Source organism: Heteronotia binoei, chromosome 2 (assembly GCF_032191835.1).
Source record: "Heteronotia binoei isolate CCM8104 ecotype False Entrance Well chromosome 2, APGP_CSIRO_Hbin_v1, whole genome shotgun sequence".
Classification (NCBI taxonomy): Eukaryota; Metazoa; Chordata; class Lepidosauria; order Squamata; family Gekkonidae; genus Heteronotia; species Heteronotia binoei.
Window position 1 is genome coordinate 154,275,180 of NC_083224.1, and position 12,313 is coordinate 154,287,492.

General features: G+C 39.0%; 1 protein-coding gene across 4 annotated transcripts in view; it reads right to left on the minus strand.

Moving 5' to 3' along the window:
* Window positions 1-12,313, minus strand: part of COL11A1 (collagen type XI alpha 1 chain) — a 335,777-nt gene that overhangs the window by 211,285 nt on the left and 112,179 nt on the right. Inside the window, exons 6-8 of one of the 4 annotated variants that reach the window (XM_060232289.1) lie at window positions 3,553-3,699; window positions 3,244-3,351; window positions 506-763 (exon numbers count right to left, since the gene is read on the minus strand). In XM_060232289.1, the coding sequence (XP_060088272.1) occupies window positions 506-763; window positions 3,244-3,351; window positions 3,553-3,699 (513 nt within the window). Of the gene's footprint in view, window positions 1-505; window positions 764-3,243; window positions 3,352-3,552; window positions 3,700-3,964; window positions 4,091-12,313 lie in introns of all 4 variants that reach the window. The other 3 variants (XM_060232290.1, XM_060232292.1, XM_060232291.1) reach the window with 3 other exon arrangements.

Below are 12,313 nucleotides of genomic sequence, written 5' to 3' on the forward strand. Positions count from 1 at the left end.
ATTTAGTTTGCTGAGTTACAAGTTAGGCAATACTAAATGAAGTTTAGCAACATCCTTTCCATTACCTCTAAAGTTACAATATAAAGAAAAAAACCACAATTTCTGAATAAGCTTTCATATCAAATCATTAACATATGCACAATTTCACTTTTGAAGCCACTTAACTTTTTTCTTATGTGTCCCTTTCTTCCCCCATCTTTTTCTACTTGTGCAATAGAAAATATATTGCAGGGGTGGCCAACGGTAGCACTCCAGATGTTTTTGCCTACAACTCCCATCAGCCCCAGCCATCAGCCATGCTGGCTGGGGCTGATGGGAGTTGTAAGCAAAAAAACATCTGGAGAGCTACCGTTGACCACTCCTGATATATTGAATTAAAAAGCAACAGAAGACTTTCTATTGCCACTGGGGCTCTAGTCCACAGAACACAGGAAACAGAGAGCGCTATAATCAGCTACTAGCCATGCAGCATATTTAAAGAATACCTTGAATATGGCTAACTTACGCTTGCTTCTGTGATATCAGTCTCTGCTGGAACACCAGGCCCAAACTCCTCATTAGTGGGATTTGTAGGCTTCTCTTCATAGTCTTTATATTCATAAAAATCATATTCGCCTAAATCTCCATCTACCAGAACTTCAGATTCACTGTGGTCTACTGTTCCTCTGCTTCCATACTCTCTTTCCTCGTTTTTTTTAGTCTCTGAATTATACTCCTCTCCCGTTAGGTATTCTTCAGTAAATACTTCTTCAACTGGATTTTGCTATTCACGTAAGCACCAAAGGTTGGGGAACAGGATGAATATGTGGATTACTGTTAGTAAAGCAACATGAACATTCAGTAGCTTTGAATGTTATGGTCAGTAAAATAACATGTCAGCACCAAAGCCTGGCATCTTTTGTTTCTGAAATCCTGGGGAAACAGTTTTTCAGAAGTATTAAAAGATCACCAAAGGCACATACAGATGTACAATGACGTTAATGAATGCTTTTTCATGAATTTGCACGTTTTCTTTTGCAAAATCATTAAATGAAACTCTAGTGCTAAGAAAGTATTGTGATATAAACAGTGAAAATTGACACTAAACACACTGGATAGCATAACATTGTAATTTTTATGCCTGTTATATCAAGCTTTTATATTTAGCTTTACACTTTTTAATATCAATCATACTGAGAAGATAACTGTAAAATACAAGTTAACTGGGCACTGCCAAGCACAAGGGATTAATATTATTGCCTAATCCACTGTGTGTTAAAAACGCTTCAGCTGACATGATAAACATCTCATCTGATGTGATAAACACACCTCATGTCAATTAGGAAGAAATGAACAAGATTTTTTTTAAAAGAATGAGATAGTATTGTATTGTTTGTACATGTCAGTTTCTATCTGTCTGAAGGAAAAGGTTTAACATTGATTTTATATATAATGTTCATATGAGTAAAATAACATCTGAAGTTCAAATATTGCCTCTAGATTTTAATTTTTGATTTTTAAAAATTATGTGGAGTCAAGTCTTCAGCATTTAAGCACCAATGCTATCTAAACAGCATTTTATCCTAGATGTACAAAAACAATTTTGGTGGAAGGATAGGGATGTTTTAGAGGAAGAAAGTTATAGATCAAATATTAAGCATAATCTGCTGGAAATGCCATCTGCGACAGTCCATTGAAATGAATGGGAATTATACCAGAAATACAGAAATGTGTTGTTAGAAAAAGGCTATTAGACATGGTGGAAGTGGGAGCTCTCCATTCTCTTACCACCACATACCATATAGCTTACAAACAAAAGGAACATATGTCCAGAGTAACTACCTCCACTGGCAAAAATGGGGAGGCCGTGAGGGGGGAGATTCATATGTGCATTGGTGCACACACATAGTCATGATTACAACAGTGTCTCCTTCCAAGTTTATACATTGTAGTTCTGCAAGCAGAACTAGATCTTGCACATTTTTAAGCACTACTATGTGACTGAAATGAAAGTTAAAAAATTAACTTTACTTCTTATTATAAATTCTAATCCTGGCTAATTTGTGTGTGTTAAAGGACTGATTTAAATGTAACTTGTAATCATTCCTTGCAGTTTTCCATTATCTGGCTGCAATGTGTAAGCATTTACACAAGGATTAAATCAGGCTCTAAAATAAATATACTTTCCACATAATGCAAAGCCATTGTTTGGATATCTTGGCTTAAAAAGTGCATTACAGTATTTATGAAGCAAAGCACCCACATTCAGAAAAGTTAGTTGATTACATATACCAGAACGGAACAGTTGTAAAAAGTAGCAAACTAAGACTCATTTTTCAATAAATGTTCCAATAAATATCTTGTAAGCGAGATCTGCATGCTGCTTTTGTGCATGGATTCCACATGCACAGACCAGATATAGCTGGATGGTCATCTGTGTGCTCATCCATGTTATGTTGCATATCCAAAAGTGATGCTTCCAATGCAATCCTTATTCACTACATGATATGTATAGCATTAGGCTTCTACCTAGATTGCAATAGGAATGCTTATTCCACCAGCTGTTGGACTGTGTGCACTGCACACTGTTGTGCATGACTATATCTGGATTAGGGTCATCATTTTTCAAGGAAATGGTTAAAAGCATTGCCAGTAGGATGGGAGATAAACAGTACAATCTTAAGCATAGTAATAACCTAAACCCAATGGCCATAGAAAGATATAACCTTCAATGCTCACAGAAAGAAATAACCATGCTTAGAATTGGACTGGAAGAGTATCATTCAAGACCACATCTCCCAAAAGATGCAGATGATTTTTCTTTATCCTCAGTCACCAATCAATCATAATAATCTTTTCCCTTAAATGAGGGACTGCATCTGGCCCAGACCCTTTTCACTTGCAGTGCTGACTGAAGGTGAACACTTCCTTTCTTCCTCAAGCCAGGGAAGTCATAAACCTGATGATTCAACTACACTAAACCAATGCTGCATGACAAACTAAAATGCATACAATGGTATTTCTAGAGAACATATTTTTGCAATTTCTATAAGTCACTTCCCAAGTAAGAACTGAAAGGGCAGAGTCCAGATGTCACCACAAAACTGATTAACATGTAGATCTCAGTAACGCACCACAAACCATTTGCTCCTTGGGGGCTCTCTTAAAACAAAAGAAGGACAATTAATCATGGCATGGCAATAATTAATTATGGACTAAGGTCTTTGAAATATCCTTGCCTGCATATTTTCCACTCCTCATTACCTCATTTGGTTCCATCGTCTGGCTAGGAGTTGCAGTCTGGTAGCCCTCTGAAGTCCCATAGTCGGTTTCAGCCACATTATATTCATGATATTCATCAACAATGTTGGCCTAATATGAAAAAAGAAAACTGCAGTGTTAACCACAGAGGGAAAAAGGCAGACCTCCAGGAGGAATTTCAGTTTAATTAGGTTATGGTATTAGCCAGAGTTGTATTCATCTACTGGGGGTTAGAGCTATTCATTTCTCATTATCAGAGATCTTCCAGGCTTAATCAAGGAAAGATCTTGATTGTTTCTTGGCTACGTTTACCCCTATTTTGCCTGTTGCTGTTGCTTGATAGCTTTTCTTCTTCTTAGATGAAAATGTTTCAGATTTTTTGAGTGTGAACTTTTGGGGATTGTTCTTTGACTTAGCAGCCACTGTCCTCTTCTTCTTTGGGGCTTTGGATTTCTTTTTCTGAAAAAGGTGGTGAAAGACGGAATGGGAAAACATAAATAAATGAAAAGGAAAAAGCAGTAAGATGTGAAAGGAAGCAGAGTAAGCAATGACCAAAAACAAAAAACTGCTGCCAATCTTTTGGTCTTCTCCTGCTGGGTTGAAATGAGTCCCAGGGACAAACAGGAAAGAAAGAGTAGCAAAGGATTGATGAGCATAACTAACATGAGACACCACATGACAGGTGACAGGGACGGCACATAAAATACACACCAGGAGTCATTACCTCCGTTTGTGCCACTGTCTCTTCGTATAGTGGGGGTCCTTCTGTTACAGTATCAGGCTCTTTATAATCTTTATAATCTGGATCCCCATAGTCATAGTCATATTCGATTAAATCTTCAGTTGCGTACTATATTGCAAAAGGAAAAATACCAAGCATTTCCTGGGTTAGTGGTAGCAAACTATATTAGCAGTCATGGAAAGCTTTTCCTTAACTTCTGCTTCCTTGGAAGAAAAAGTTAAGAGAAGAAAAACACTGAATTCACATTAGTAATATCTCCTTATTTTCTTTTAAACAATTATTTATATAAGATACTAGCACAACCTGAATGAAAAAGCAAGATATAGCTACAGAAAAGGGATCTTTTATAGCACCAAACAAATTAATATATAACATGGTTTAAAATTAATAAACATTTGGGTTATTAAATACATATCCTGTACAGAACACATATTATGCAAGCAAATATGATTGATGATTTTCCCTTATGCTTCCTTAATGTTATCCATTAGCTAATAAGTTATATGGCCTGTGCTTGAAAGCAAGACATGCACAAAAATTACCTTCATATTCACCAGCAAGAGTCACCCAACAAAAAGTAATGCTACAGATTAATTATTGTGCATTTTTTTAAAAAAGCAAAATATAATATTTAAATTTGTTAACTAAATATATTTAACTTACACCTACCAAATGTAAAAAACTTTTTCACTTTGTTGTTATTACTAATTATGACCATTGGAGATAACTAGATGTGCAAAAATCATTCAAGGAAATAACCAAAACCCTTAGACAAGTGAGGTCCCACAGACATCAGAATCTGGCCCTTGTACATATATCTGTAGTATGTACAGTGTGACTTCCTGGTGTGTTGATGGTAAATACCCCACATACATAAGTAAGCTTCACATGCCCAGATCACTTTAAAAAAAAAAGGTTTAATGCAGAACTTTAACTGACAGAGATGTCTTGCTATATGACTTCAATCTGCAGGTTGGGGATTTCTTCCAATAATTCTACCTGCATATAGAAATTAGCATCTCAATAAAAAGGTACAATGTAACACTTTTCTCCATAGGACATAACTATGCTACCTGAAATATGGCAGCCATATGTCAAATTCTCCCTCTTTCTTATGCAACATTTTATGCAACTTTTATAGTTTCATGTGTAGCAGGAAAAAAACGAGGAAAAGGACAGGCAGGAAACCACACAGGTGAAGCCTGAAGCAGTTTATTCTGGCACCAGAGAACTCAGTTCCTCTTGTGAGCGGAAAAGACTGAGCTCCCTCTTGGAGGTTTACATACATTTTTATACCTTGAGTTGGATGTTGCTACTATGATGTGCTTTGCTATCTCTGACTGCAAAAGCCAGTGATGTGGAGCAGGGACAACCCTGTGCCATTGCGATATAAGGAATACTGAAAGTTACAGAGCAAGAGGAGAAACAAAGCACATGACTGGTATTCAGTGGCAACCATATGTTTTAGATAACTAAACTTCCAGCTGGAAGCTTTTTGTGCCGAGGACAGTTCCAAAATATAATTCCTCCCCTTTCACTTCACAGAGATAGTTCAGAATGGCAAATACATGTGCAAATAATTATGAGAGAAGCATGACAGGTAATAATGAATAATCTCAACAACATACTGCAATTTTTCTAGTGAGGAAAGGAGTTGCTACAGTCATGATATATCCCACGTTAAGCTACTCATATTACAAGTTTACATTAATATTTACTTATGCAGCTAGTATGACTATAGAAACTACAATACTTTCTTGTAGTCTAGCACTTGCATGCTGCATAGAACAGCTCTAGAGCATTTTTTAAAAAATCTCCATACCCAATTATATAAAGATAATGCAGAGCCATGTCAGTCAGCAACATTCTGCCATGAACTGTAAATAATTAAAAGACGCATTAAAGCTGGATGTTATTCCTATGAGTATGATCAGCTCATATTAAAACGAGCGTTGACAACTCCAGGTTGAGAAGTTTGTGGACATTTGGGAATGGGCCTGAGAAAGGCAGAGTTCTGTGAGGGAGGGACCCCAGTGGGTATAATGCCATATAATTCACACTCCAAAGTAGGGTTGCCAGACCCCAGGTCCCAGAGGGGGTTCCCCTACTTTTGGGTGGCATTGATTCACCTCTGGCCAGCTAGCCGGCAGGAGAAACCACACCCCAAAACAGGGATGTTGTATGGGGGACACTATGGTATTTGGGGAAATTCCATAGAGTTTTGCCCAAATACCAGAATTTCCCTGTGCGATGTCCCAGATGTGATGACATCACTTCTGGGTGATGTCATCACATTGTAGACATCACACAGTATCCATGCCTACCCCTGGATCCAGTGGCGGACTGGGTCTAAAAATACTGGTTGCCAGGAGACATAGGAGGCCCACCCACAACTAGGCTATCATTTAATTTTTCTAAGAAATAAATAAAATTTTCAAAAAAAAAAGTTGGGAAAAGGTACAATTAAAACTTTTGCTAATAAATGTGTGTGTATATATATATATATATATATATATATATATATATATATATATATATATATATATATATATATAAAATATATATTTCGTAATTACAGTGTACATATATTGTACATATTACTGGCAGTATACAGTAGATATTACATGTAAATGCAGATTGCATTTTCTCCAGGGGAGCTGATCTCTGCTAGCTGGAGATCAGTTGTAAAAGAGGGAGATCCCCAGGCCCCACCTGGAGGCTGGCAACCCTAAATACAATGTAAATTTTAGCTGCATTACATAATATTGGGACTTCTATTATATTTTCAATCTAATAAAAAGGTAATTGACATTTTTAACATATTGTCTAATGCTTAAGGGGGCCCACTTCACAGGGGCCTACAGGGCCCACTTGCCATTGAGCAAACTGACACCCTGGCCAGTCTACCACTGACTGGATCTCCCTCCAAATCCCCCTGCCAGACAGGCAAGGAGACCTAGCAACCCTATTCCAAAGCAGTCATTTGTTCCAGGAAAACTGACATCTGGAGATCAGCTGTAATTCTCCAGGCACCATCTGGAGGTTGGCAACTCTATAGAGAACTCTGCTTTCTAAATTGTATCTTTCTAGAAAGAAACTTAAGCATTTAAAGAATTTCAAGGAAACTGAGGAAGTTTCTGAATCATCCAGTTATAAGCTTTATTGTCATGAGTACTTTAGTACATTAGTAACTGAGTAGGCAATTGGTAAGATTTGGATGAATCATCTTTATTCAGTTTTATAGTGTCATCCAAAGCACAGTTACACCTTTATCAGTGAATTCAAGTCAGTGTCAGGATCGATGCAATGCTTCCTGCCATGCCTTCCTTCATGAGTGGTTCTACATGTAATGGTCATCATCTTGATATACAGTGTATTATGGGATGGGCTGTGAAGCATTATTTTAATCTCTCACAGCGAAGATGTTGCTGGCACCTGGGAATGTGGGGGCTCCCCCCCCCCTTCTCCTCCATCTGGAGACAATAGCTGGGAATAGCTGGGAATAGCCTTCACTTCACTGGAGATAAGAAGATAGGTTCCTTTGAACTGTTTTATGAAGTGTTATGTGCTAGAGGGTCTGGGGGGAGGGAAGCTCACATTTTCCTGAGTTACTTAATATAGTCTATGATTTTTGCTTTCACTTCTGGCAAGGTCCTGCAAGGGGAATGTCTGAACTGGTAACATATCAATAAAGCTTCACCTATGCTTTCATAGCCAAAATCTATCTGAGTGTTACTTGGCAAAGCCTCACATTATGAAGGACCAGTAAAAGTTTCCAAACCCTAAGAAGAATTGTGCATCTGGTTTTAGGGATTTCCCCCTCGAAAACATATTGGTGTTTAGCTGGGTCTACCCTAAGTCTTTTGTAAGCACTCTGCTGGCTTAGAAAGATGCAACTTGGTTTAGATGGAGGGCTTAGCTACATTTACTGTTCAGATACTTATCTATCTTCATGATTCTGATTCGCCCTTCCTGGCAACATCAATTTCACCTGCTACCTATATGTAAAGATTTCTGTTTCAATATATCTGAAGAAGTGTGCATGCACATGGAAGTTTATACCCAGAATAAAACTTTGTTGGTCTTAAAAGTGCCACCGGACTCAAACTTTGTTCTGCTCCTTCATACCAACAAGGCTACCCACCTGGATTTACACTGTATATCATTTAGGAGAGTCCTGCAGACTCCCGCAGAGGCCTTCTGGGAGAAGAAGGAGGGAGGAATCTGCTCCTGTTAACTCCATCCATTCCCAGATCATAGAATTCAAATCAAACACTTCACCTACAAAATTTCTGCCAGCTGCAAAAGTTTTAAAAATCCAGGAGCACTGCCAATAAAAATGCACTCTGCCTTCACACAATAAATAGAGTGTTGGAGGGGTTAGGTGTTAAACAGTAGCCATAGTGGTAATTACTGTAGTGACAAATACTCTGGGACCAAAAGGCTATCAGAAGCCTGCCGATAACCCTGTCTATAGTCTGGTAAAAGCCAATCTAGGATAGGTTCCACAGAGAATATTGTGCTGTTTTTACACATTTTCCTTTATAAGCAGGAAGTAAAGGATTAGAATAGCAATTTTTTTTCAACAGCATGTGAATCCAATCTACAGTGGGACCTTTTATAGATCCCATAACAGGTCAATCAAAAATTCACAGATCTGTGGGCCTTTACTAACCCAGCAAGATGCCACTTCCAAGACAGCAACACCAGCCCTACTGTTCAGAAGCTACTGAACCTAAATATAACCAGAAAGGGAAAACATATTCCCTGTTACTTTTAATGTTATTTATTATTTTAATTAGTGTGTGTGTGTGTTTATACAGTATAAAAATTATACTACCTTATAGTATAAAAGTATAAAATGTATACTATCCTGTGAACCTATATTAAAAGACCATTTATAAATATCATTAATAAGAAATATAGCATCTTTCAAGCTGCCCTGGGCTACCCATCATAATGCATAGGGGTTTTAAGATTTTCAGAGCCACCTTAAAATATGTGAAGAAGACACACAGAAAACTGCAGATCTCACTGAAGGTGATTTTAAAATCGAAAGACCATAAAAATAGTTTCTCTTCTGTCATTGCCTCTGTGAAAGCTCTATTGATAGAGAACAAATAGGTTGTGTCTGCAAAGGAATGTAACACCTCAATGTCTGTCTCCTCTGACTAGTCAGCCAAGGAAGTTCAATCCCTTGCATTCATGTGCTTCTCTGGGCAAACAAACAAAAATGAATGAAAATGTGTCACTAACGAAAACTTCATTGAATGCAGTACAATCACTTTATGATGGAAGGTGAGGGGAGGAAAGCATTGAAGCATGGTGAATGAATAGTGGCTTGTGGCTTGGTTTATGGACTCTAAATTACCAATTCAAATGTGTACAGACTTTTCATGGCAAAACAGATTATTGCTCTCCACTTTGGGGGTAAGAGGATTTCTCCTCATTTTGTTCCTTTCTTGTTCCAAAATGCTGCTTTAGTCTCTTGTAGCGCTTACCCTGAGATCCTGTTTAACTAGCAGAAGAATTAGAGCATGTACAAACCATCATAGCTATCACTTCTTTCAGCATTTGGGTCTCCCCCCTTGCCAATATGAATAAAACACTAAAAAAAATTAGTCTTCATATGATCCTGCCTCTGACAAAATTTATTCCTTCATTTTTAACTGTTTGTTTAACAGGGATGGGGAACCTTTTTTCTTTCAAGGGCCATATGGATATTTATAATATCATTCGCAGGTCATAAAAAAGAGAATTATTTAGGTCAGCAAAATTAATGCAAATAATTGTTTTTCTATTTGAAGTCATATGGGGAGAGCCTAATCTGGCACACACATACACACATTCGGGCCGCCGCCCTAGGCAAATACATAGGTCCAGGGGTTTTTTGTAGAAAAAGCCCAGGAGGAACTCAGCATATTAGACCACCTCCCCTAATATTAGCATATTACATCATACACTCATTAGCATATTAGGCCACACCATCTGGGATAATCAAGTGCAAACTGAACTGTGACAGTAACTTTTCCAGGCCCTGCAGCAATTCTGGCCAGTCAGCCAGGCCCCAGGAAGGCTGCCACACAGTAAATCTGGGCCCTGTGATCCCTGCCTGGCCCTGGGGAGGCTGCTTCAGAGCGTGGCTGGGCCCCATGATTCTCGCTGGCCAGCCAGGCCCCAGGGAGGCTGCCACATGGCTCGGTTCAACCCAGCAATTCCTGAGGGCCACATCAAGTGACCTCGAGGGCCATATACAGCCCTCGGGATGGAGGTTCCCCACCCCTGGTTTATGGCTTGCTTCAAGCCATAACTGGCTAGAGCTGTCATCTTACGTTGCTTTATATTAACTTTGCTTGTTTTTATGTCACTAGTGGGTTCTTTTTATTGTTGGTTTAATTAATGATAATTTTTAGCGGTTTGCTGTTTTTATTACTTCATTGATTGACTGTTGTTGTTGTTTTTAACCTTTGATCAGGTCTCTGGACATGCAATCTTTTCCAGTAAATGAATGAACAAGATTCTTATTGTGGAGTATTTTACTGATGTGAATTTGTGCCCCAAATTCACTACATGAAAACGATCTTGACAACATCCACACAGCCATATATATTTTTCTCTTCCGCAAATTTATCTCTTCTCTTCTTTCATCAATGTGTACATGAACACTGGCCATGAATGAACTGCAGAAGTTGCGGCAAACTGCATATTTGCAATACTCCAATTAAAAGAATGTAACAAATGAAAATATATAGTATTTTAAGACCATTGACTTAAATGGATTTAGAAGCATGTAAGTCTGTTTTAGGATTGCACTGTTACTAATTCTGTGAGTATGGGAAATGTCAGACAGCTCTGCAATGAAGTTTGTGTTTAGTAGTCATTGGACACAAACTTTGTTCTACTGCTTCAAACCAAGAGGGCTACCTATCTGAATCTACAAACACTCTGGAGGCAGAGTTGTAACAATAACAACAAAGTTGCCTGACTTGCATTCCTCCTCCAGGTTCTCTCTCTCCTCCTAGTTCAGCCACAGCCTCCTCCTCACAAGGGTTTCTAAAGCCTGCCACAATGTCTGCTCAGGGAGTGGCAGGACATGACATTTTCATCCTGTCCAGGAGCATGAGATCAGGATGCAATCTCAAAGCCTCTCCATCGCCCTCCTTGGGGCTCCTGAAGGCTAGCCAACCCCACCCTGCCACAGCTGGTGCCTGGCCAGCTCCTCCCAATGGGCCGTCAACAAGGGGATCTGTTTTGCAGCCTGCTAGTCCTTTAGTAGTCATTCCACTAGCCTTGATATCCTTGACAACCAACCCCTCAACCTAGCCCTGCCAGGCAGCCATGCCACACATGCACTGGATCATTTTCAGAACCAACAGGAGAAATGTAGGTAAAACTCTTCAAAGCATCTCTAATTCAACTTTCTATAATCAGGGTAGAGATGCTTTGAAGAGTTTTACCCTACATTTCTCCTGTTGGTTCTGAAAATGATCCAGTGCATGTGTGGCATGGCTGCCTGGCAGGGCTAGGTTGAGGGGTTTGGTTCGTCAAGGATACCTCAAGGCTAGTGGAATGACTACTAAAAGGACTTGCAGGCTGCAAAACAGATCCCCTTCTGTTTGACGGACCCATTGGAAGGAGCTGGCAGGCACCAGCTTGTGGCAGGGTTGGGGTGGTTAGCCTTCAGGAGCCCCAAGCGTGAGGCCGATGGAGAGGCTCTTGAGATTTGCATCCTGATCTCATGCCTCCTGGACAAGCTGATGCCAAAATGCCTATTACATAAGGCTGTGAACCATGTGCCTGCCAACAAATGCTATTTCAACTCTTACTTTTCTGTGGAATTACTAGGTAGCCTTAGGCACTTCACTCATTTTCAGCATTCTCTGCAATGTGAGGACCGTAACACTGACCTATATTACAGGGACTTTGTACATATGGCAAGTCTTAACATCTTGGTATCTGTCACCCTAAACTCAGTTCACCTGCCATATATAGCAGCCCTGTCAGGGCTCAGTAAGTCTTCTGTTTTGATGTCTTCTCGAAACCAAAAATGTTGGCATGGGGAAATGGCAAAAATTGTCATGAAAGGCAATAATGGATTGTGGTCAACATTAAGCTTGGATTGTCACATTGTGTCATTCTGTTGCGTCACTTAGGAAATCTATTTGAAGTGCTTTGAGACCCCAAAAAGTATTGTATGCATGAAGTGCTGTAATTTCTACCACTTGGATCAGCACTTGCTCATCATTTGAAACTGGACTACATACGGTTTAATAATTTTATCATTAACTTAAAAACAATGGTAAGATCTGTTTGACAGTTGAATTAGTGAAC